Source organism: Trachypithecus francoisi, unplaced genomic scaffold (assembly GCF_009764315.1).
Source record: "Trachypithecus francoisi isolate TF-2019V2 unplaced genomic scaffold, Tfra_2.0 Lachesis_group20, whole genome shotgun sequence".
Taxonomy (NCBI): Eukaryota; Metazoa; Chordata; class Mammalia; order Primates; family Cercopithecidae; genus Trachypithecus; species Trachypithecus francoisi.
This window is the reverse complement of record NW_022681466.1, coordinates 18127001-18151166: the sequence shown is the minus strand read 5'-3', so window position 1 is coordinate 18151166 and position 24166 is coordinate 18127001. Positions and strand designations below refer to the sequence as shown.

The window sequence follows — 24166 nt, the reverse complement described above, 5'->3', positions numbered from 1 at the left end:
CACTATGTTGCTAAGGCAGATCTCAAACTCATGGGCTCAAGTGATCCTCCCACCTCGGCCTCCCAAAGGGCTGGGATTACAGGCATGAGCCACTGTGCCCAGTGCTACTTTTTTTTAGAGAAACTGGAATATCTGTAGTCCTGTATAATCTCTTTTTTTTTTCTCGACAGTCTCGCTCTGTCGCCCAGGCTGGAGCGCAGTGGTGCGATCTTGGCTCACTGCAACCTCCGCCTCCTGGGTTCAAGCGATTCTCCTGCCTCAGCCTCCCGAGTAGCTGGTATTACAGGCATGCACCACCACGCCCGGCTAATTTTGTATTTTTAGTAGAGATGGGGTTTCTGCATGTTAGTCAGGCTGGTCTCGAACTCCCGACCTCAGGTGATCCGCCTGCCTCAGCCTCCCAAAGTGCTAGGATTACAGATGTGAGCCACCGCACCCGGCCCTGTCTCATTTTTAATATTGGAACTAACTCATATTTTGAAAATAATGCTGTGAGAGCCGAAGAGCACATATCTGGAGCCATCCGTTTGTCTCCTGTGTGGGCTGTGGGATGAGGTGAGCCTCTCCAGCCTGGGCTCATGGTGGGCGGCCTAAGAAATCGTGGGTTGCTCAAATTCCAAGCAGCATCTCAAACCTACCCCTCTCTAGGTAACATTGCTCTTAAAGTCTTTAGCAGAGACCCAGGGGCTGAGACAGAAGACCTCACAATATCACTAAGCTATCTTCAGGCAAAATCCTGCAACCTGTCTCTTGCTATAGACGCTAAGATGCTGCCTGGTCTTGCCTTCATGTCCTAAGCTGGAGCTGGGTCCCTTGCCCATCCCCTCTGCTCCCCCATCTCTACCTGCCTCCAGGTCCTGGGGAGAAAGTAGGATCTCATCTGCCCAGCCCAATGGGCACTGCGGTTCATCTCATGCCTGCTGGGTTCCACAGCCCTCAGGTGGCTCCCCTCACAGAGGGGGAAGTTGGGGAAGGCTTGGAAAAGGGAATAGCGTCGGAGGTAACCACGCTTTGTTAAAAAGTCCAGAAATCCAGAGCCAACCAGGCCAGCTGGTGGCTGCTGACCCCAAGGCAGGAAGCCAAGGGGCCCAGGTCCTCCCTGAGTGGTGAGCGGCAACGCCCACCCCAGACAGGCCTGGGCCCTGGGCCAGGGTCAGTGGAATGTGTCTGACCTGGACTGGAAACTGTGCCTCATGAGGCTTGGGGTTGGGGGTGAAGCCTCTGGCACTGGAGAGGGTCCCAGAGGGTCAGGCTCTGAGGGGTAGGGGGGCAATAGGGAAGGTCTCAAGTCCAGGGGCGCAGTCCCTGTCTCCATGGTCCCCACACTGGCTGGGCAGTGAACTTCAGCAAGCGTAGTATCCTGGAGGCTGGGTGATGGTCTGGACGCACAAGGAGAGAGGCATGGTGGCCTCAGCTGTGGACAAGGAGGGTCTGGGGTCCAAGCGGAGCCTGCTGGGTGGCCTGGCGGACCCAGCCTGGCCTGCAGCAGGGCCATGATGTGCCGCAGCTCCCGGCTAAGCTGAGACACCTCCTGATTGAGACGAGAGATCTGTTGAAAACACATTGAGTTGTTTCACAGGCGCCACGGTCATAACCAGGTGCACCCCCCTCTCCAGTTTACAAAGCTCCTTCACAGTCACTTTCTGCTCATGGCCACCCTGGGAGAAAGGCAGGCTGAGGGTTATTGTTGCCCAGATGGAAAATGCCCCAGTCTCTTTCCAGAAAGGATTGGGGGCAGCAGATATTGGTATTCCTCCCCTACATACGCATGCGTGAGCTTTCCCCAGATGTGGAAAAATGTGCTCAAAGAGGCCACACATCTGTGAAGTGACAGCCTTATTCTCAGCTGATCCCATCGCACGCTCAAGGGTCTCTATCAGTGCTTTTCAAACTTCAGTGAGTATAGAATCAACTGATAAACTTTTTAAAATGCACATTTCTGGGCCCCACCCCAGACATTCCCAATCCTAAGAGGCCCAGAAATCTGCACTCAATAGGTTGTCAGGTAGTTCTTTTTTTTTCTTTTCTTTTTTTTTTTTTTTTGAGACGGAGTCTCACTCTGTTGCCCAGGCTGGAGTGCAGTGGCACGATCTCGGCTCACTGCAAGCTCCGCCTCCCGGGTTCAAGCGATTCTCCTGCCTCAGCCTCCCGAGAAGCTGGGACTATACGCATGTGCCACCTCGCCCGGCTAATTTTTTGTATTTTTAGTAGAAACGGGGTTTCACTGTGTTAGCCAGGATGGTCTCGATCTCCTAACCTCGTGATCCAACCACCTCAACCTCCCAAAGTGCTGGGATTACAGGTGTGAGCCACCCCACCTGGCCTATCAGGTAGTTGTGATAGATACTTGTTTGGGAACCACTGGCCTAGAACTGAAGGATGCCCGAGGCCTTGAGTGGACTTGCCCTCACTTTGCTGAACAAGCACCAGCCCCGCCCAGGCCCCAGGGCCTGAACCAGCCCAGGCGCCGCCCCTCTGGGATGCCCCATGTTTATCAGAACACAAGGAAAGCCAGTTCCCAGGGGCTGGGCCTGGTTGCTCTGTGGTGACAACTCTGAGATCCCTTGGGGAGGAGGCAGAAGCTGAGCCTCAGCATTTAGGATCTAGGTTCTTCCTGGACAGGATTCAGACGTCTAGATCCAGGTCCCCCAGGCCTGAAGGCCTCTCAGCCTCCCTGTCCCCTGCCCCCGCATCTGCTTACACTCATTCCTCACTGCTGGGGTAAGGGAAAGAGGTGGGGCCTGGGCAGGAGAGAGTCCCACAGTGGTGGAGGGAGAAGAGATCCTTTTATCAGGCTGGGAAACCTGAGCCAGTCGAGGAGGAAGGGAACCAACTGGTACTGAGTGCCTACGACATGCCAGGGACTGGACCAGGCACATATGCACTCTCATTTCATCCTCAAAACTCTGGGAAGCACATATTACTATTTCCCCATTTTCTTTTTTTTTTTTTTTTTTTTTTTGAGGCGGAGTCTCGCTCTGTCTCCCGGACTGGAGTGCAGTGGCCGGATCTCAGCTCACTGCAAGCTCCGCCTCCCGGGTTTACGCCATTCTCCTGCCTCAGCCTCCCGAGTAGCTGGGACTACAGGCGCCCGCCACCTCGCCGGCTAGTTTTTTTGTATTTTTAGTAGAGACGGGGTTTCACCGTGTTAGCCAGGATGGTCTCGATCTCCTGACCTCGTGATCCGCCCGTCTCGGCCTCCCAAAGTGCTGGGATTACAGGCTTGAGCCACCGCGCCCGGCCTATTTCCCCATTTTCAATGAGGAAGTTTAAGTTCAGAGCGGCTGTGGGACTTGCCCACGGTCATCTAGCTAGCATGAATTTTTTTTTTTTTTTTTTTTTCTGAGACAGAGTCTTGCCCTGTCACCCAGGCTGGAGTTCAATGGCGCGATTTTGGTTCACTGCAACCTCCGCTTCCCAGGTTCAAGCGATTCTCCTGCCTCAGCCTCCCGAGTAGCTGAGACTACAGGCACCTGGCTAATTTTTGTATTTTTAGTAGAGACGGGGTTTCATCATGTTGGCCAGGCTGGTCCCAAACTCCTGACCTCAAGTGAGCCACTGCGTCGGGCCTGAAATGCTGTTATATCAGGCGCATCTCTGAGCCAACCCCAACCCACCTCCTGGTTCAGCCGGCAAACCTTTTCCTTCACCTCCTCAGCCTCACTGGCCAATTCTGGGCTGGGCCTGGTCCCTGCAGGGTGAAGGGATGCAGGTGAGTTCATGGAGCATTAATACCTGAGCCTATAACTTGGGCTGGAACCCTCCTGTCATTGGGCAGGCAGAAAGCGGGGGGAGAAAAAGCTCTAGGGTCTGTGAGATGGGAAACCTAAACTCCTTAGCCTGGTTTTGAGGCCCCTGTGTAACTCTCCAGTCTCATCCCGCGCCTCGCCCTGTCTTGGTACGGAACTTCTCTGTGGTGTCTAAACACAACATCCTCTGGTTTTCATGCCTTTCAAAAACTGTTTTGTTTTGTTTTGTTTCGTTTTTTCTGAGATGGAGCCTCACTCTGTTGCCCAGGGTGGAGTGCAGTGGTGTGCTGTCAGCTCACTGCAACCTCTGTCTCCCAGGTTCAAGCGATTCACCTGCCTCAGCCTTCCAAGGAACTGGGATTACAGGTGTGCACCACCACACCTGACTAATTTTTGTATTTTTAGTAGAGATGGGGTTTCGCCATATTGGCCAGGCTGGTCTCGAACTCCTGACCTCAGGTGATCCACATCAGCCTCCCAAAGTGCTGGGATTACAGGCATGAGCCACCATGCCCAGCTCAATAACCGCTTTGCTCCACCCTTCAAGATCCCACCCTTTAAGCAGCAACCCAAGCATCCTCTCCTCTAGAAGGAAGTCCAGTGGGCACCTTCCTCTTCTACCAGAGTCCAGTTCTTGTCTGTCATGGTATTTAACATCTGGAATTGTTTATCTGTGTACAGAGGTGTCTCCCTGCTAGACTCACTCCAAGAGCATGGGCCAGGTCTGTTTTATCTCTGTATTCCCAGGATGGCACCTGATACATGGTAGGCCCCTACTACATATGGGATGGATGGACAGGTGGATGGGCAGATGGAGAACGGGGTTGAAGTCCACTGTTGGCCCTTACCTGTAGGGGGCACCTGGGAGCGGGGCCTTGGCGGCTCAGGCCTCCTGCTGAACCGGAATGAAGGGGCCTCAGCTGTGCTGCCAGAGTCCTCAATGCCATCCACTATCCTGGGGACAGGGTAGTGCTCATCAGCACCATGGGGTGAGGGTAAGGGCCAGAGCAGAGCAGACAGAGGGGAACTGGGGGCAGCAGTGCCAGGGGGCGGAGCAAGAGCGGCGGTCAAAGTGGGTTGGGATTGCAGGCTGTGGTTGGAAGGGTGCAGTGGGCACACGGGCAGAGACAGGATGAAGCACTGTTTGGATAGAGCCCAGAGAAGGTTCTGGAAGCCAGTAGGGGTTTGGGGAAGGGAGGGGAGGCTGGCATCTCACCGGGGACTGAGGTCCGGAGGTCCAAAGGTTCCCAGTGGGGGAATGAGAAGCTGAGGGGGCTTCCAGGCAGCAGAGCACCTGGGGGGGCTGTGAGGGGAGGCGCTGTGGCCCTGGCCAGCCAGGGCAGGGGACAGGGACGGGGATAAGGAAGGAGAGGAGACAAGGGCTGAGAATGGGGGCAGCTCCTCGCCCAAAAGGCTGACCAGGGAGCCCCGAGGCCGTGCTGGACTGAGGTTGGGCAGCAGGAGGGGCCGTCGGGGCCTGGGACCACCCCCAGGCTCCGCGCCACTCTCGGCCTCTGTGATGGATGGCAGCGTCTTGTCTGAGGAGGAGCCGAGGCTTTCTGAGCGGGGCTGCGGGCAGAGGGGGCAGCTGATGTCGCAGGACAGTGAACCACAGACCCCTTCATTAAGTAAGAGCCTTCACCGGCAGATGCAGCTCCCCATCCATGGAAAGGGGGATGCTGCTCCCCATCTCACCCTCTCCCCAGGGCAATTCAACCCCACCCAGGAAGTGGGTGTTACCTGGGAGAGGCGAGGGGATCGGGAAAAGCGGCTGAGGCCCTGTGGGGACATAGGAGAGTTCAAGCCCACTCCCACCTCCCCGCGGCCATAGCGCAGCCCCTCCCTGTCCCACCCAACAGTGTTATGGGGTTGAGAATGTGGGGTCTTTTGTGGAGCTGAGTCAGAAATTACAACTCTAACTCAAACAAACACTGCATAGCAAAGTGAGACTGAAAAGCAGCAAAAGACCAAGGCCCAAAGTGTAATGTACAGGCCTGGCCCAGAGCCTAAAACATAGTGGACTCAGGAGACATTTGGTGAGAGAAGAAGAGGAAGTCCCAGGTGATGATGCCCCGTCCAGAGAGGGGCTTGAAAGAGGAGCACATGAGGTGGTTGTTTCTAAAGGCAGGGTCGTGGCTGGGCACGGTGGCTTACGCTTGTAATGCCAGCACTTTGGGAGGGTGAGGCGGGCAGATCACCTGAGGTCAGGAGTTCGAGACCAGCCTGGCCAACATGGCGAAACCCTGTCTCTACTAAAAATACAAAAATTAGTCAGGCATGGTGTGCACACCTGTAATCCCAGCTACTTGGGAGGCTGAGGCAGGAGAATCACTTGAACCCGGGAGGCGGAGGTTGCAGTGAGCCAAGATGGCGCCACTGCACTCCAGGCTGGGTGACAGAGTGAGACTGTCTCACACACACACGTGTGCGCGCACACACACACACACACACACAAAAGAAACAAAGGGAGGGTCCTTTGAAGGAGTCAGGAGTCTGGAGTGAGGCTGGGGGTGGTCAGTGGAGATGGGGCAGTAGAGTTGGGAGTAGAAGGTGATGAGAGACGGCCAGGGGCCTGGGTGATGGCCAGTGTAGTGGTGTCAGCAGGGTTGGAAGGTATGAAGCAGGTAAGGGGCAATGGAGTAGGGTGCCTGGGCTTCAGGCATGATGTTTTTAGGGTGGAGGGAGGTTCATGGGACTCTCAGGCTGGGGAGGTCTGCTTTGGAGGAAGGGACTCTGGAAGGATGGCGGCCATCAGGGGTGTACATACACTGGTGTCAGAGCCCTGGCGCAGGTTGAAGGTGAGGTCCCGGGGCAGGCCAGCCCGGAAGGCAGCCCCATACTCAGGATAGAGTCTCAGGACCTCAGCCAGCCCTTGGCTGCTCAGCTGCTGCAGGCCACAGTAGGTCAGAGCTTTCACATCAGCACTGGTCTTCAGCACGAAGCTTGGGTCTGCTCCCAACCCAGCCTCCTGCCCCGGCTCAGGGATATCTGCTCCAATGAGGTCCCCCTTCCCTGTAGGTAAGGGATGGGGACAGTCAGCTGGGGCAGTGGGAACAAAAGGATATCAGCTGGAGGTGCTCAGTGGATTTGAGGGGTGGTCAGTGTGTTTGAAGGACGGTTGATGGTGGGCCAGTCAATGGGACCGGTGGAAATAACCAATGGAATTGGGAAAAGGTCAGTGGAGAATGACTGGTGAGGTTAGGAGACAGTCAGTGGGAGTGAGTAGGGCCAGAGGAATGATCGATGTAATTGGGTGATAAAAATCACAATGGCGGCCGGGCGCGGTGGCTCAAGCCTGTAATCCCAGCACTTTGGGAGGCCGAGACGGGCGGATCACGAGGTCAGGAGATCGAGACCATCCTGGCTAATACGGTGAAACCCCGTCTCTACTAAAAAATACAAAAAACTAGCCGGGCGACGAGGCGGGCGCCTCTAGTCCCAGCTACTCGGGAGGCTGAGACAGGAGAATGGCGTGAACCCGGGAGGCGGAGCTTGCAGTGAGCTGAGAGCCGGCCACTGCACTCCAGCCTGGGCAGCAGAGCAAGACTCCGTCTCAAAAAAAAAAAAAAAAAAAAAAAAAAAATCACAATGGCTGGAGGGATCAGGTCAGTTAGAGGGTAAAGGTGACTGGAGTTTAGGGTCAATGGGGTTGGGAAGAGGAGCAATGGGAAAGGATCAGTTGAGCTGGGGGACAGTCACTGGGAGGGGTTGATGGGTTGAGGGATGCCTAAGGGCATTAGGGGATAATCAGAGGGGAATTGTCAAAAGGGGATGGTCATAGGGTGAAGGGACTGAGAGAGTATTCCTCAGCAGGAACTGTAGGTATCCACAAGGAGTATCCTATTCCCTAGAATCCTGGCCATTCCCAAGTCCTCGGCAGCGGGGAGTTGGGGGGTGGTTATGGGGTAGGTAATCAGGGGTGATGGGGTCCTTACCCAGGATGGCCAGCACCATGTTGTCTCGGAGCACCTCAAGTGAGCCGGAGCAGACATAGTAGTGTGCCTGCAGGGCATCCCCACGGCGCAACAGGTACTCGCCCGGAGCGCAGAACGAGGTCTTGATGTGCAGCGATAGGGCCCGCAGGCAGCCCCTGCTGGCTGCCCCGAACAGCGGCAGCTGCAAGATCTCCCGATTCAGGTGCATAGCAATGTCAGCTCTCAGCTCGTCTGGGAAGTCACGCAGTAACTGCATAAGGGGCATAGGTCATTCTGGCCATCCCCCTGCAGCTACTACTTGAGTCTACAAATGTGCTGAGCTATCTTCAAAGAGAGAATTCCTCTTGCCCTTGCTTTGAAGTCACCCATTCCAGACCTTCAGTATAACCTCTGTGTCTAACCTCAATTTTGCTTGCTGCGTGAACCTCGAAACCCAATTTCAGGGGCAGAGACCAGGTATTCTCCCATCAGTTCCCTGCCTATGGCTACATGCTGGTCACTTAACCCCATCATTCAGGAGCTGTCCCTTGGGGGTCAGCCTTCAACTGGGAGTCAGGAGACCAGGAGTCAGCTCGGCTCCTAAGTCCCTGTGGACCTTGGGCAACCCATTTCCACTCGCTGGGCCTCAAGATCCCAGTTTGTATCTCAGTCTGTAAAATGCAGAGTTGTTATTAGACCTTGGGCACTATCAATGACCTCTTAGGGCCACATTCCATGTTCACATCCTCATACGGAGCCCCTTGGCCACCCTGGCTTGTTGAACTCTCCCCTCAGCCCCCCTGGGCTCCCGTGAGGGGCTTCCTCCTGGTTCCTCCCACCTGTCCAACTGCTCACTTCCTCATTTCCTCCCAGGCTCCTCTTCCTCAGCCAACACCCCAGACTCTCACTTTCCACACTCTCCCTGCATCATGGCCACTGGCCCCATGGCTTCCCCACTACCTGATTGCCCTGAGCCCTAACTCTGAGTCCAGACCTGATTTCTTTTTTCTTTTTTCTTTTTTTTTTTTGAGACGGAGACTTGCTTTGTTGCCCAGGCTGGAGTGCAGTGGCTGGATCTCACTGCAAGCTCCGCCTCCCGGGTTTACACCATTCTCCTGCCTCAGCCTCCCGAGTAGCTGGGACTACAGGCGCCCGCCACCTCGCCCGGCTAGTTTTTTTGTATTTTTTAGTAGAGACGGGGTTTCACCATGTTAGCCAGGATGGTCTCGATCTCCTGACCTCGTGATCCGCCCATCTCGGCCTCCCAAAGTGCTGGGACTACAGGCATGAGCCACCGCGCCTGGCCTTTTCTTTTTTTTTTGAGGCAGAGTCTCGCTCTGTTACCCAAGCTGGAGTGCAGTGGCATGATCTCAGCTCACTGCAACCTCAGCCTCCCAGATTCAAGTGATTCTCCTGCCTCAGTCTCCCGAGTAGGTGGGATTACAAGTGTGCACCACCACGTCCAGCTAATTTTGTATTTTTAGTAGAGACGGGGTTTCACAGTGTTGGCCAGGCTGGTCTCAAACTCCCAGCCTCAGATGATCTGCCCACCTCAGCCTTCCAAAGTGCTGGGATTACAGGCATGAAACACTGCACCCAGCCAAGAGCTGATTCCCATCCACCTACTGGGCATCCTCCCTCTGGACCTCCCCCAGGCACCACACCCTCCTCTTGGTCTGACCCGGGACTCTCACCTTCATCCCAAAGCCCCATCTTCCTCCTGTTACACCATCCTTACCCTTGGCCTAAGCCAGAAACCTGGGAGTCACTCTGAGCTCTTCTGCAACTAGCAGGAGATCACCACATCCCACAGATCCCATCCTCAGAGATACCTCACCAATCCATTCCCTCCGAGATCCCCACACCACTCCCCAGTCTAAACATTATGCAGGATAAAATCTAAATTCCAGGCCATCCCTGAGCTGGGCCTGCTGCCTCCCAGCCTATGTCGTGCCTTCCTGCCCTGCCTTCTCCCTCTGCAGCACTCACATGCCCATTCCTGCAGGCTTACGGAGCCGCTTTCAGTTTCCTAAAGCACCCACTCTGCTCTTTTGTGCCATCACTTCTGGACCTGTGTCCCTATGACCCTTTCTACCAGGGATGGCCTTCCTATAGCAGGCTGATTTCCTTCTTGTCCTCTGTGATGTCCCTACTTCTGTGCCACCTTCCTTGACTCCTCCCCACCCAGGAACAATGAGGACCCAACGTCACCAACATCCCTCCTTTACAGCCCCATTCACCGCCGCACTCTGTTCATCTGTCTGCCTCCCTCACCATTCCAGGTCTCCCTGAGGGCCAGGGCTGAGTGTCATCATCTCTAAGCTCCCTGTGCCCAGCACCAAGGCTGGCCCAAAGCAGGCACTCAGGAAATGTTGGCAGAAGGGAGAGTGGCATCAGCTGGGCCCTGAGCTCTTTCACTCCCATATTCAAGTGCAAAGAAACAAGAATTTGGCTGGCTGTGGTGGTGCACACCTGTAATCTCAGCAAATTGGGAGGCTGAAGCAGGCGTATCAAAATGTCAAGAGCTCAAGACAAGCCTGACCAACATGGTGAAACCCTATATCTACTAAAAATACAAAAATCAGCCAAGCGTAGTGGCAGTTGCCTGTAATCCCAGATACTCAGGAAGCTGAGGAAGGAGAATTCCTTGAACCTGGGAGGCAGAGGTTGCAGTGAGCCGAGATCACGCCACTGCACTCCAGCCTGGGCAACAGAGCAAGACGCCTTCTTGAAAAAAGAAAAAAAAAAAAAAGAAACAAGAATTTGTATTTTGGGTGAGTGTGTGCCCTTGTGAACAATACCTCACCCCCCCGGGCCCTGTTTGACTCCATTTTGTTTTATTTATTTATTTAATTTTAATTTTAATTTTAATTAATTAATTAATTTATTTATTTTTTGAGACAGAGTCTCGCTCTATCGCCCAGGCTGGAGTACGATGGCCCGATCTTGGCTCACTGCAAGTTCAGCCTCTTGGGTTCACACCATTCTCCTACCTCAGCCTCCCGAGTAGCTGGGACTACAGGCGCCCGCCACCTCACCCGGCTAATTTTTTGCATTTTTAGTAGAGACGGGGTTTCACCATGTTAGCCAGGATGGTCTCGATCTCTTGACCTCGTGATCTGACCACCTCGGCCTCCCAAAGTGCTGGGATTACAGGCGTGAGCCACCGTACCCGGCTATTTTTTATTTATATATATATTTTTTGAGACAGAGTCTCGCTCTGTCGCCCAGGCTGGAGTGCAGTAGTGCAATCTCGGCTTACTGCAAGCTCCGCCTCCTGGGTTCACACCATTCTCCTGCCTCAGCCTCCTGAGTAGCTGGTACTACAGGTGCATGCTGCCATGCCCAGCTAATTTTTTGTATTTTTAGTAGAGACGGGGTTTCACCGTGTTAGCCAGGATGGCCTCGATCTCCTGACCTTGTGATCCGCCTGCCTGGGCCTCCCAAAGTGCTCGGATTACAGGCGTGAGCCACCGCGCCCGGCGCCTCCATTTTATTTTATTTTATTTTATTTTTTTGAGAGAGAGTCTAGCTCTGTCACCCAGGCTGGAGTGCACTGGCATGATCTTGGCTCACTGCAGCCTCTGCCTCCCTGGTTCAAGTGATTCTCGTGCCTCAGCCTCCCGAGTAGCTGGGATTACAGGCGTGCACCACCACAGCTGACTAATTTTCATATTTTTAGCAGACAGGGTTTCACCATGTTGCCCAGGCTGGTCTTCAACTCCTGACCTCAAGTGACCCACCCGCCTCAGCCTCCCAAAATGCTGGGATTACAGGTGTGAGCCGCCGCACTCGGCCTGCCTCCATTTTAAGTCAGAGGGTCAGCGACCCCTTCCCCACCCCACTGCAGGGCCACGCGGAGGGCGAGGGTAAGACGAGAGACCCTGCGCACTACCTCGTTGGCGTCGATGCCGCTGTTGACGGCCCACGTGGTCTGGAAGTATTCGAGCATGCGCTGCTTGAGCGGCCGCGGCAGGCGGTGCACACTGATGAAGTCTTTGAGGTCCTTCATGCGGCTGTGGTAGAGCGAGCGGCGCGAGTACATGCGCTGGATGATGGCTGTCACGTTCCCGAACACCACAGCGTGCATCAGGGCTGGAGCAGCAACAAGCGGGCTGGTCAGGACCCGCCACCCCTCTGGCCACCTCCCCAGCTTCCAAACCCACCCTGTCCTGGCCAAGAGCCAGTGGGCTCCTGTGTGCCTACTAGGTGCCAGGCACTAGACTAGGGGTGGGGAATAGGGAGTGGTCCAGAGATGGGTAACACCCCATGCTCCTCTCAGGCCTCCTCATCATTAGGTCATGAACCTGGGTTTCCCATCCCTTTTGCAAGAGGCCACGCCTGGTTGTGGCATCCCCAGGGCCAGCACATAGTGGGCACTCAGGAAACGTCCATGAATGAATGCGTGACTGTCTGGACTTGGGTAGACACCTCGGGCAGATGCCTTGCCCTCTCTGGGCCTCAGTTTCCCCGTGCACGCTGGGCTTCGCAGGGCCCCACTGAGGCGTGGCAGGTCTGGCCTCACCGCCTATGAGCATCGTGCAGATGGAGAAGATCTTCTCGGCGTCGGTGTTGGCACACACGTTGCCAAAGCCTACGCTGGTAAGGCTGCTTAGAGTGAAGTACAGTGCCGCAATGTAGGCGCTGCGCCGCGATGGGCCGCCCACTGAGCCATTGACGTAGGGCACCTCCAGACGCTTGCCCAGCTCGTGCAACCAGCCTGCAGGGTGGACGGATGCAGGGAGCCCTGGCTGTGCCAGTGGTGGAGAACCAGGGTTCCCGGAGCCACCTGTGCTTGACCTTCGGCAAGTATTTATACACAGGTTGGCACAGGAACTGTGGGGAACAGTCTGGGCCTGTGCCTCCCCATGGTGCACTGGTTACAGTTGCAGTCCAAGGCCACCAACTCACTACACTGCTGACTGTTCAAAGGCTCTTGAAACTTTCTAATAGTTTATTGTGCACCTGCTGTATACAAAGTGTTGGGGAATTGACCCAGCCAAACACTCTCCCTGCCCTGGTGGAACCTATAGCCTGGAGGGAAAAGAGACATGACATAAATCATTACAGGTGGGGGGTGAGCTCCTGGAAGGAAAGTATTGTGTAGGGTGTGTTAGGAATCCTAATAGGTTAGGGAAAGCCAACCCATTGGCAGTTGGGGGGTTCTGGACATGGTGCCTGGAAGGCATGCTCCTTGGGACGCAGCATTTTGGTTGAGACACATGGAACCAAAGGAACATTGGTTCCAAGTGAGGCAGGGAACAGAAAATCCATCTAGGTGGAGAGGGAAGACAAAAGAGGGAGGATGCCAGAGAGGAAAACAACATGTTCCAGGCCCAGCATGAGAAAGCAGTATGTCCTGGGTCCAGGGGAGAGGCTGGTGTGACTGTGGCGCAGGGAGCATGGGAGAACGGGAAGGCAGGTGGGGAGAGAGAGGGCACAGGGCTGCCCAGGGTGTGCACTGAGTGTGGGCTTCATTTGGAGGGCAGTGGGAAGCCACTGAAGGAATCCCAGCAGGAGTGTGGCAGGTCAACGTTGAATCCTAGAACACCCATTTGGCTGTGGTGAGAAGGGTGGTTGTGGGAGGGATGAGAAGGGGATTGGGAGATCAGCAGGGAGGTTATTGCACAGGCCTGGGTGAGAAAGGGAGGTGGAGTGGACTGGGAAGGGGCAGACAGGATGGAGAGAAAAGGTCAGATTCAAGGGACATTTGAAAGGTGGTATTGATGTGGTGGGCTAGGTGTGGGGTGAAGGAGCGGGAGGTGTCAGGCACCATGCCCAGGATCTGACAGGCCTTTCAGAGGGATTGCAAGGGCCTGGGGCTGTCTCCTGGCCCATGGCTATGAAGCCTGGAGAAGGAGGGATTAATGGGGCAAAGATGCCAAGCTCTTTCAAGGACTTTTCACGTGCTGCTCCTTCTACCTGAAACACACCCCTCCACCATCAGTGTTTCCTGCATTGTACTTTGATCACGATCACTGGTCTTGCTCCCCTGCTAAGCTGTGAGTTCCCCCCACTAGCTTGATCCAGAATATCCCCATGCTTGATCCAGAAATAGCTCAACGCATGTTTGTTGGATGGATAGAAGAATGTGGGATGAGGGGTGTGGGTACTGGTGGAGGCATCAGCTTGGGGATGGGACAGGTGGACAGGTGGTCTGTGAAAGTCTGGGGTCGGTGGCTCACCAATGTCCCAGAGCAGCGGGTCATTGGCCTCCATCTCCCGGCGCCCGATGACATACCAGATGCAGGCCATCCAGTGGGCAAGGAGCGCAAAGACCGACATGAGCAGCGTGAGCACCACAGCACTGCACTGAGAGTACCGCTCCAGCTTCTGCAGCAGCCGCAGCAGCCGCAGCAGCCGCACTGTCTTCAGCAGGTGCACCAGCGAGGTCTGCGGGAGGGTGGCGGGGGAGGCTGTCAGCAGGCACACATCCTCCGAGCCCTCAGAGTCCCCCCCCAGGGCCTTCCCACCAGACACCCTGGAGCCAGCGGAGGCCGCAACAGGAAAGACATCCTTGCTGTCCTGAGAAAGTGGCCAGGGAATGCAGCAGGAAGGGAATAATAACAATAAAACAAATAGTGGCTAACGCTTAGTAATTATTTTCTTTTTTTTTCTTTTCTTTTTCTTTTCTTTTCTTTTTTTTTTTTTTGAGACAGAGTCTCACTCTGTAGCCAGGCTGGAGTGCAGTGGCGCCATCTCAGCTCACTGCAACATCTGTCTCCCCGGTTCAAGCGATTCAAGGCTGCCTCAGCCTCCCTCCCCAGCTAATTTTTGTATTTTCAGTAGAGATGAGGTTTCACTACTTTGGCCAGGATGGTCTCGATCTCCTGACCCCGTGATCCACCCACCTTGGCCTCCCAAAGTGCTGAGATTACAAGGGTGAGCCACTGTGCCTGGCCTTAGTAAGTACATTCTATGTGCTTAGCCAGGCACTGTGCTAAGCATTTGTAATCCTTATTTAACAATACACACACACACACACACACACACACACACACACACACAAATTATACCTTTAGTTCAATTATCATCATCATTCCCAATTTGCAGATGAATGAACTAAGGCTCAGAGAGGCTAATGACTTGTTCGAGGTCACAGACTAAGGACATGATAGAGCTGGCACTCAGGGTGGGCATCTGGGCTAACTGACACCACAGTCCACCTTGTGCTCTAGGGCCACTAAGCACTGGGAGATGGCAGGGGAGCCAGCCCTGGTCAGAGTCAGGGGATAGGCAATGGTCTCTGCAGAGCCCCAGTAGCGACGGCAGCAATTATGATGGGGACCACCCTTCAAGACATGGAGAAGCATAGTGGAGTGGGGACAGGCAAGGACTTGAGGGCTGGGGGAGGTTTATGGACACTTCCTCTTGCGGATCAGCTGCAGATGAAGAGTCAAGCAGAAGAGTTGAGGGGGCAGGAGAGCAGGGACTGAGGGAGCCTGGGCTGTGCTAGGGGTTGACGGAGATAATGGTGCCTAGTAAGTGTCCCATATTCACTAATATTACCCCAAGTACCATCTGCATTGTGGTTATCAATATTGATCAGCCCTTCAATCTTGGAGATGGGGAAGGCTTATCTTCTGGGTGGGAGCAGCATGGCAGCTAGGACTGGAAGCTCTGGGGCAGTGCCTGGGGAACTTGGAATGAAAGCCCCTCACTGCCCCTTCCTGGGCCTCCAGGAACAATTCCCATAGCCCTGGTCCTACACTGCTCCTGTACCATCTCGTGCAATTTTTCTCTAATTTTAGGTGAAGGAACTGGAAAGGAGGTGGCTCTGATTCCTCCACGTGGACCCTCGCCAGGGTTTAATGCCTACCCCCAGCTCCCAGAGCACTTGACTGCAAGCTTGAGTTCTTCAGGGCTTCCCTCAGTCAACTGCCCTTGGGCCCCACCCTCTTGGGGATACTCCTCTCATTCTCTTTGGACTAGAATATCCAGGCCTGGCTCCTTCAAGTTTGCAGCTCTGCCAGTGCCTGCTCATCTTCTGTCTCCGCCCTACCTCTCTCTGGCCCCCAGTGGTATTCCCCATCTCATCAGACCATCCACTCAGGGGCCCTGGTTACCTGAGAAGCAAGGTGGTATGTTGGAAAAAATACTAGACTGGAAGTTTAGAGAACTGATTCTTTTTTTTTTTTGAGACGGAGTCCCTGTTGCCCAGGCTGGAGTCCAGTGGCGCGATCTCGGCTCACTGCAAGCTCCGCCTCCCGGGTTCACGCCATTCTCCTGTCTCAGCCTCCTGAGTAGCTGGGACTACAGGCACCCACCACCACGCCCAGCTAATTTTTTGTATTTTTAGTAGAGATGGGGTTTCACCATGTTAGCCAGGATGGTCTCAATCCCTGACCTCGTGATCCGCCCACCTCGGCCTCCCAAAGTGCTGGGATTACAGGCTTGATCTACCGCGTCCGGCCAAGCTAGAGTGCAGTGGAGCGATCTTGGCTCACTGCACCCTCTGCCTCTGGGACTCAAGCGATTCTTATGCCTCAGCCTCCCAAGTGGCTGGGACTACAGGAACACGCCACCATACCCGGCTAATTTTTTGTGTTTTAGTAGAGACAGGGTTTCACCTGTTGCCCAGGGTGGAGAGACCTGGTTCTAATCTTCTGCCTGCCCCTGCTGGCTATGTGACCTTCAGCAAGTCACTGAACCTCTCTGAGCCTCTGTACCTACCTCTGAAAAAGGATAAGGATCTGCCCTGAAGGGTCCCCATGGGGCTCCCATGTGATGATGTGTGAAAGAATGTAGTGAACTGTAACGTGCTCCCAAAGGGACCTGAGAGGAGGGGCAGGGGGCTCTCTGCAGTCTCCCACTCCCCAGCTGATGGTGCCTAGTGGGCATAGAGGGGTGGGCGCACTCCTGGGGAGGGGTGGGGAGATCTTCTCAGAATGGTCAGAGCCTCGAGGTAGACGTACACACATGCACGTGTGTGGGAGCGCGCACACACGTGTGCACAGCCAGGAAAGGAGGCCCACAGCCCGTTGGCGGCTAGTTAAATTCGGCTGCGTGTAGGTGGTTTCCTGCTATAGCTGAGTGCAGGGAGAGAGCACACAAGGAAACTGCTCCCCACTTCCCCGCCCCACACCCAAGGGGGCCTGGGGACACAGGGTAGCACTGCCCCACCCTGGACTTGAGAAGACCTACTATCTGCTGGCTGGGGCTACAGATGACCACTCAGGGCACCTCCAGAGTGTTCCCAGGGATCTGTGAGGACTCAGGTCCTGGCATTCTTTGCCTCTGAATTCACCCACATCCTCTACCTTCTTGTCTAGGTTTACTATGCTCCCCCAAATGCTTGCTGTCCTCATCTCCTGCCAGCTAAATCCTACTCACCCTTTAAGGTCTAGCTATACTCCCGCCTCCCTCAGGAAACCTTCCCAGACCCCTCCAGCCTCTGCCCAGCAAGTACACTTTTGCTTCCCAGGTGCTGGCCAGACTTCAGATCATTTTAACACACACTCATGTTCCAGCCTGGAACTCCAAGGTCAGCCCAACCCCTCGGTAGCATACCCGGGCCCCATCTTCCACCCCCATTCACCTCTTCTGTCCCTGCTGTGCTCTGCAGTATTCCTGCCCCCTCACCAGTTTAGCTGTTTAGAGGCTGAATCCTTGTTCCCTTTCCCCACAGTGGCCATGCCCCACACAGTGCTTTGCAGACAGCTAAATGCTCATCAGTTGTTTGTTAAATAAAAAAGTGAAAAGTACCACTCATTTGGCATCAGACCAATGCCGCCTTGGTAGCCATAGTTAGCTTTTCATTTGTCTCAGCTTCCCTCAAAGATTGTGAGCTGAGCTCCCCAGGATCACAGACCCTCCGGGATCCTCCCGGTACCTAGCGCACGGCTATGCCCAGAGCAGGTGCCTGATAAATATCTGCAGATGGATTGATGGGAAGGGGCATATCTGGGTTTGGGGTCAGTCCCTTCCTGGAGGATGCTGTGCTGAAGTTGGGAGGTTGGACTGGATGGTGGGATGGAGGTCACTCACCACGGTGATGTTGAAGACGTAAAGCAGGTCAAAGGGCAGAGCAGCAATAAGGTCGACGAAGAACCAGGTGGCCAGGTAGTGGAGGCCAATGGAACGAGGAGCAGAGATTACCTGGCCGGACTGGGACACATAGGTGGTGCGGAAGTTCAGGATGATATCTGGGGGTGCAAGAGGCTATTACTGGGGGGCCTTGGCCAAGAGGTCAAGAAACCAAAAAAGCTGGGAACAAGCTTTGGAGACCCAGACTGGAGGAGGAGCCAGGCATGGAGAGATGGATTGGGCTTCTGGCTGGTCCTTAGGGAAGATAGGTCACAAGGCTGAAGGCTGCAGGAAGCAGGACACATGGGCCATTGGGACTTAAAGATGCAGAAAGTGAGGGGCTCTGAATGCCTGGGTCATGCGGGCCCCAGGAGTGGGTGAGGCTTGGCCAAGTGGATTCCCCCAGCCAACCCGCCAGGGTGGGTGAGGCAGAGGCTCTGACCCAGGATGAAGAGCATCTCCACGGCGATGTCGCTGACAAGGGTGTGTCGCGAAGTGATGGGGGTGTCATCGTCACCCGAGAAACAGACGTTGTAGGGCACGGTGACCGCAACGTAGAAGGTAGCAAGGAGGATAAGGCCGTCCCAGATGGCCTTAGGGACGCTGTAGTGGAGGAGGAGGCAGCGAGACCCCCCCACGGAGGCCACCTTGTACTCGGGCACTGATGGCTTTGGCTCAAACACGTTCTAAGGGGAGAGGGGTGGCGGTTGGGGACACTTGAGGGAAAGAGGAGCCAAGATGGCGGGTGGGAAAGGCAGGGGATGGGGAAAGGGGACAGGTGGACACCGCAAAGGCACTTTCGACCATGAATGAAAGGAGATAGAAGGCCAGGAGAGGGGCACAGAGGCTGACACCTGACAATCTCTTCTCCTGCCAAATACTTCCCAGGCCCCCTCCTTTCTTTCTTTTTTTTTTTTTTTTTTCTGAGATGGGGTCTTGCTCTTTGCCAAGGTTGGAGTGCAGTGGCGCAATCTCGGCTCACTGCAACCTCTGCCTCCTGGGTTCAAGCAATTCTCCTGCCACAGCCTCCTGAATAGCTGGGACTACAGGAGCATGCCACCACACCTGACTACTTTTTGTATTTTTAGTAGAGACAGGTTTTCACCATGTTGGCCAGGCTGGTCTCAAACTCCTGATCTCAGGTGATCCACCCACCTCAGCCTCCCAAAGTGCTAGGATTACAGGCGTGAGCCACTGTGCCCGGCCCCAGGCCCCTGTTTGAACCAATCATGGCTTGTCAGGGGTATTTATAAGGCTTGACACTCACCCAACTTGATTTTAAACTTTTTAAGTTTAGGGACAAGGTCTGCCTCTGTGCCCAGGCTGGAGTGCAGTGGTACCATCATAACTTACTGCAGCCTTAAACTCCTGGGCTCAAGCGATCCTCCTGCCTCAGGCTCCAGAGTAGCTGGGACCACAGGTATGCACTACCATACCTAGATACTTTTTTTTTTTTTTTTGAGACAATTTCACTCTTGTTGCCCAGGCTGGAGTGCATGGCGTGATCTCGGCTCACCGCAACCTCTGGCTCCTAGGTCCAAGTGATTCTCCTGCCTCAGCCTTCCGAGTAGCTGGGATTGCAAGCATGTGCCACCACACCCGGCTAACTTTGTATTTTTAGTAGAGATGGGGTTTCTCCATGTTGGTCAGGCTGGTCTTGAACTCCTGACCTCAGGTGATCTGACTGCCTCAGCCTCCCAAAGTGCTGAGATTACAGGCGTCAGCCACTGCGCCTGGCCTCCAGATAATTTTTAATTATTTTTTTTTTAGAGAAGGAGTCTCACTATGTTGTCCAGGCTGGTTTAGAACTCCTGGCCTCAAGCAATCCTCCTGCCTTGGCCTCCCAAAGTGCTGGGATTACAGGCATGAGCCACTGTGCCTGGCCCAACACTCATCCTACTTGAGAAGAAGACTATGACAAATCGGCACATGCCCTAGGTTGAGGGATCACAAACTTCTCCCTTAAGTTCCTCTTGGATTCTGGAGGCCCAGTGGGGGCTGGGCATATCCCAGCAGGGAGCAGAGGCTGGCATAGCCCACCGCATTCCCTGTATCCCTAACAGAGGGTTGGGGACTCAATCCCCTGGGTTGGTCAGGGTCCTAGGAGGTGGTACACAGGTCTAGATGCCAGGCCTGCAATGAGGGCTTTCTCCCTAGAACTATAGCAGCTTGTGATTTCACCACCCATGGTATAACCCTATCATCCCCGGGCAGGTGAGGTCATTGCTGCTGGAGCAATGTGACATCATCGGAGCAAAGTAATGTCAATCACCTAAGAGAGTGAGGGAGTGAGGGATAGAAGGATGTGAGGGGAGGATATAGGATGGAGCAGAGAGTAGTGCATGGGAAATGGGTGGGCAGAGGAGCAAGCCAAGGAGGGACACCGGACAAACAGGGAAGCAGGGACACAGTGGCAGGGGTGCCTCAGAATCAAGGCTGGAGGACTTGGGAGATGTTGGGTTGGGGGTGGGACTCACATTATTGGCCTTCATGCCTCCCTGGCCCCGGCGGCCAAAGTGGCTGGTCAGTCGGTGTAGGACAGTACGGCTCCGTCTTCTGGCAGACCGAAATTTCCAGGTGGCTCCCCTTCTACCAAGGGAGTTTTCTGTTGGGAAGAAAGGTGCAGAGATATGTTGGGGCACATCCCATGTGGCTGGGTAGGCGAGGGCTTCTGACCATTCACACTGCCCATCCAGACTTGCCGTTACCATGATTACTGTCCCTGCGGCCTCCTTGGGGGCCAAGTCCTGGGCTTCCTCTCTGAGTGATATCCTTGAAGGAAAAGAGGAACAGCACGACCTCCCCCATCTCATTCTTGATGGGCATCATGTCCAGGAGGCACCAAAAGGCCGAGCCTGTAGGCATCGAGAGAGGGAGGAAGGAGCATGGGCAGCCCTGTGGCATGCCTTTCTCCTCATCCCCCTCATCCTCCTATACATAGTTAAGAGCTTGGCAAAGCAAGAGCAGAAAGGAACCTCAGAGATTCTGTCAGCCGTCTCCTTCATCTTTCAGATAGGGGAACCCAGGACCAGAGAGGTCAGGGATACATGCCGTCACAGTCAGCTTGTGGCAGTGTGGGGACAAGCACTCAGACTCCTACTGTGCCCAGTGCCCTCTGGATAAGGCTAGACGCCTAGGCAGGGCTGCAGGGTGGGGTGGGCCCCCTCACCATCCTTGCGGTAGAAACAGATTTCAGCGCGGTGCTCCTGGTGGCCCTCCAGGGCTTTGTGCAGACGCTGCAGGGCTGGCTCACTGGTCTCTGGGCCATAGAGGAAACGGCAGCTGCAGGTCTTCTGCATGACTTCGGTGCGACCGTAGCCTGTGAGCTCGCAGAAGCCGTCAGAGCAGTAGACGATGGGAAAGCCCCGTGGGCCCTGTGCGTTGGCTAGCAGGAAGTTGCTGTCTGTGGGAAGAAGAGGTCAAGGTCAGGTCAAGGCTGGGAGGCGAGCTAGCTTCCAGGTGGACAGCACCTCCCTTAAGTTGGGGTTAGAAGTCACAGAGCCAGAAGCTTCCCAGGTTTCCATGTTGCTCCTGACTCCACTTTGGGATATTCTGAATTGAGAATAGGAAAAGATAGAGCAAAGAAATAAGAACTTAAGACAGGACTTAAGCAGGGTCTAACGGGGAGTTGGAGAAGGACCTCAGGAGGTCATGCCATCCATCCCCCTGCCTTCCAACTGGTGAGCGGTCACTGTAGAAGGCAGCATAGCGTGGTGAGTAAGAGCCTGGGCTCCTGCAACCCTCCACTGCCACTTACTGACTGTGTGACTTTGGGCAAGTTGATGACCTCTTCTGTGCCTGAGCTTTCTTTATTTGCAAAGTTGGGTATAATAGGCCTTCCTCACATGGTCGTTGTGAGAGTTAGATGAGCTAACTTGGGGAGAACAAGTCCTAGCACATAGTAAGTGCTACGCTGAGAAGGTGAAATTGTTCCCCCACATTCACTTGGCTTTCTTCCTATTACAGAGTAAGCAGGGCAGAGATTCTGATGACACCACACCTATTTTATTGATAGGAAACCAAAAGGCAGAGGTTATCCAAACTCACAGATCTCCTTAGTGTGGGGGCAGACAGTGATGAGTGGTGTCCTCTTTCCCTGCCTTCCAGGAAAGGTCCACTTTTTAGCATTCTTGTAGCTGCTTTCGGGGGATCTGCCCCAGTGCTCAAAGTCTAACGGGAGAGGGCATTGAGCATATAGCTCCAGCACCCTCCAGCAGCAGAACCCAAGCTGTCTTCCTTCAGCTCAATTGGGGTGAGGCCAGGGGTCTCCTGTGGGCCATTCAGGGACAGAGACTCAGCTAAGAGGTGGGGCCTGTGACACAACCAGTCCTGGTGCTCTAGGAGGGATGACTGTCTCGGGGCAGGGAGGCTAATGGGGACACTGAAGGTGTCTGGGAGGCACTGGGCTCTGGGCACAGCCTCCTTCTTCCATCCCAGGGCCTGTTGCCCCGGTGATGGGCGCTATGGAAACAAGGGGGGAGGAAGCGGGTAGGGCCCCGCGGCTCAGTTTCCGCCCTCGGGTACCGCTCCCTCACCCTCCAGATCCCGGCCAGGGTTCCCGAGGGAATGGCAGGGTTGGGGGAGGTGAGGGCGGGGAATCTCTGGGCTCCAGAGTGGGAAGAGGGAATGGCGGGAGAAGAGGCGGGGAAGGAGTTATGCGGCTGTCCAAGGTGCTGAACCTGAAACCCAAGCTGCGTTGGGCGAGCCGGGAGTTCCTACCATCGCACAGACCGCTCCCCTCCTCCTGCCTCACCCACCTTAGACACTGACGCCCCACGACTTGGGGGCGCGCTACCTCAATCCAAACTAGGTCCTGCTGAAGTGTGATCTTTTCTCCTTTTTTTCTGGAGGCAGTGGGAGCTGGAGTCCCCAGAACGCCCGGCCACTTTGTCCCACTTCTGTGTCTCGGATACCCCCAGTGGGCGGCTCCCAAGGCCCCTCCTCCGCTCTGCCGCACAAAGAGCCTCTTCTGCCTCTAGTCACACCCCCTAACCTTGGACCCCGTGCTCTCGGCCCTTTCCCCTCCTCCCCACGCAGGGCACTCCCTGCCCTGTTCCTGCACCGCGGCTTTGGGAGTTCCTAGACCCTCAACTCCATTCTTTCCCCTAGCCTCGGGTCTCACCACGTCCAGGAGACCCGAGACGGCCTCGAGGAGGCTTGGCCCTCAGCTTGAACCCCAAGCCCCGACCTCCGTCCCACTCACGCGTTCCGTCAAAACGGGTGGCGATGGTGTCCAGGAAGGTGTTTTGCGGGGCCAGCAACCCCTTCATGACCGGCATGGCCCCGGGGCGTGGGTTCAAGGCGCGGCGCTGGGTAGCTTTCAGCGCGGCCGGGCCGGAGGGGGGGCGCTGCTGGAGGGGCCGGGGCGCCCCATGCGCCCGCCTGCCTCCTCCCCTCCCTCTTACTGCCGCTGCCGCTGTGGCCGCCTCTGCTCCGAACCCCGTCGTAGCTCTCGGCTCCGCTCAGCGCCGCTTCGGTACCCCCCCGCCACCTCCCCACGGGCCAGGTTCTTCCCCTCGGGTTCGGCCCGCACCCGCCACGTGGCCCCACACGGGGAGGGGCCGCTAGCGACACCCGCACCCCTCTGGGCAGCCCTCCTCCCAGAGGGGAGCGGCCCACGCGTGTCTCTCGGGGAGAGAATTCGGGGCACGCCCACCGGGAGGGGAGGCCTGAAATGATGGGCGGGTCTTGCATAACAGGCACGCCCTCTTCCAGGTGGCCACGCCCCCACACGTGGTTCCCTGGCTGCTCCCTGTGGCTCCACCTCGCGGGTTTTCCCGCGCGCCGTCCACGCTGGGCTGGTGTCTGGTTCACAGTGCCGCCTGCTGGAGTTGAGATATTTCGCAGCACCCCCAGGCCAGTAGCTCCAGTGTGAGATAGCAAGGGTTAAGAGGCTAGTTTGCTGGTAGAGAATGGATGATAGCCGGGCGCGGTGGCTCAAGCCTGTAATCCCAGCACTTTGGGAGGCCGAGACGGGCGGATCACAAGGTCAGGAGATCGAGACCATCCTGGCTAACACAGTGAAACCCCGTCTCTACTAAAAAATACAAAAAACTAGCCGGGTGAGGTGGTGGGCGCCTGTAGTCCCAGCTACTCGGGAGGCTGAGGCAGGAGAATGGCGTAAACCCGGGAGGTGGAGCTTGCAGTGAGCTGAGATCTGGCCACTGCACTCTAGCCTGGGCGACAGAGCGAGACTCCGTCTCAAAAAAAAAAAAAAAAAAAAAAAAAAAAAAGAGAATGGATGATAAGAAGGCTTGAAACCCCAACTCTAGAAAGCAGCACTAACTCTTGCCTCCTTCCTCAGTTTTCCCAAGACACCCTGGCGAACTCTGCCTACTGAGCACACAGCATGGTGGAATGAAAAGAGCTTTGGAGTCCACCAGGTAGAGTCCCAGCTCTAGCCACTAATCGTTTGATATCCTCTCCAAGCCCCAATTTCCTCATCTGTAAAATGGAGCTGATAATTCTTACCTGATG

General features: G+C 55.3%; 1 protein-coding gene across 1 annotated transcript; it reads right to left on the bottom strand.

Moving 5' to 3' along the window:
- Window positions 1-404: 404 nt before the first annotated feature.
- Window positions 405-23159, bottom strand: KCNH4 (potassium voltage-gated channel subfamily H member 4). The gene is made up of 16 exons (XM_033182984.1): window positions 22893-23159; window positions 20859-21092; window positions 20398-20544; window positions 20167-20294; window positions 18132-18375; window positions 17651-17808; window positions 13849-14056; window positions 12189-12383; window positions 11559-11758; window positions 7685-7934; window positions 6517-6761; window positions 5490-5528; window positions 4966-5318; window positions 4598-4704; window positions 3618-3691; window positions 405-1549 (listed from the first exon to the last, which is right to left on the bottom strand). The coding sequence occupies exons 1-16, from the start codon at window positions 22966-22968 to the stop codon at window positions 1154-1156; spliced, it is 3054 nt and encodes a 1017-aa protein (XP_033038875.1). The 5' UTR covers window positions 22969-23159; the 3' UTR covers window positions 405-1153.
- Window positions 23160-24166: the final 1007 nt, after the last annotated feature.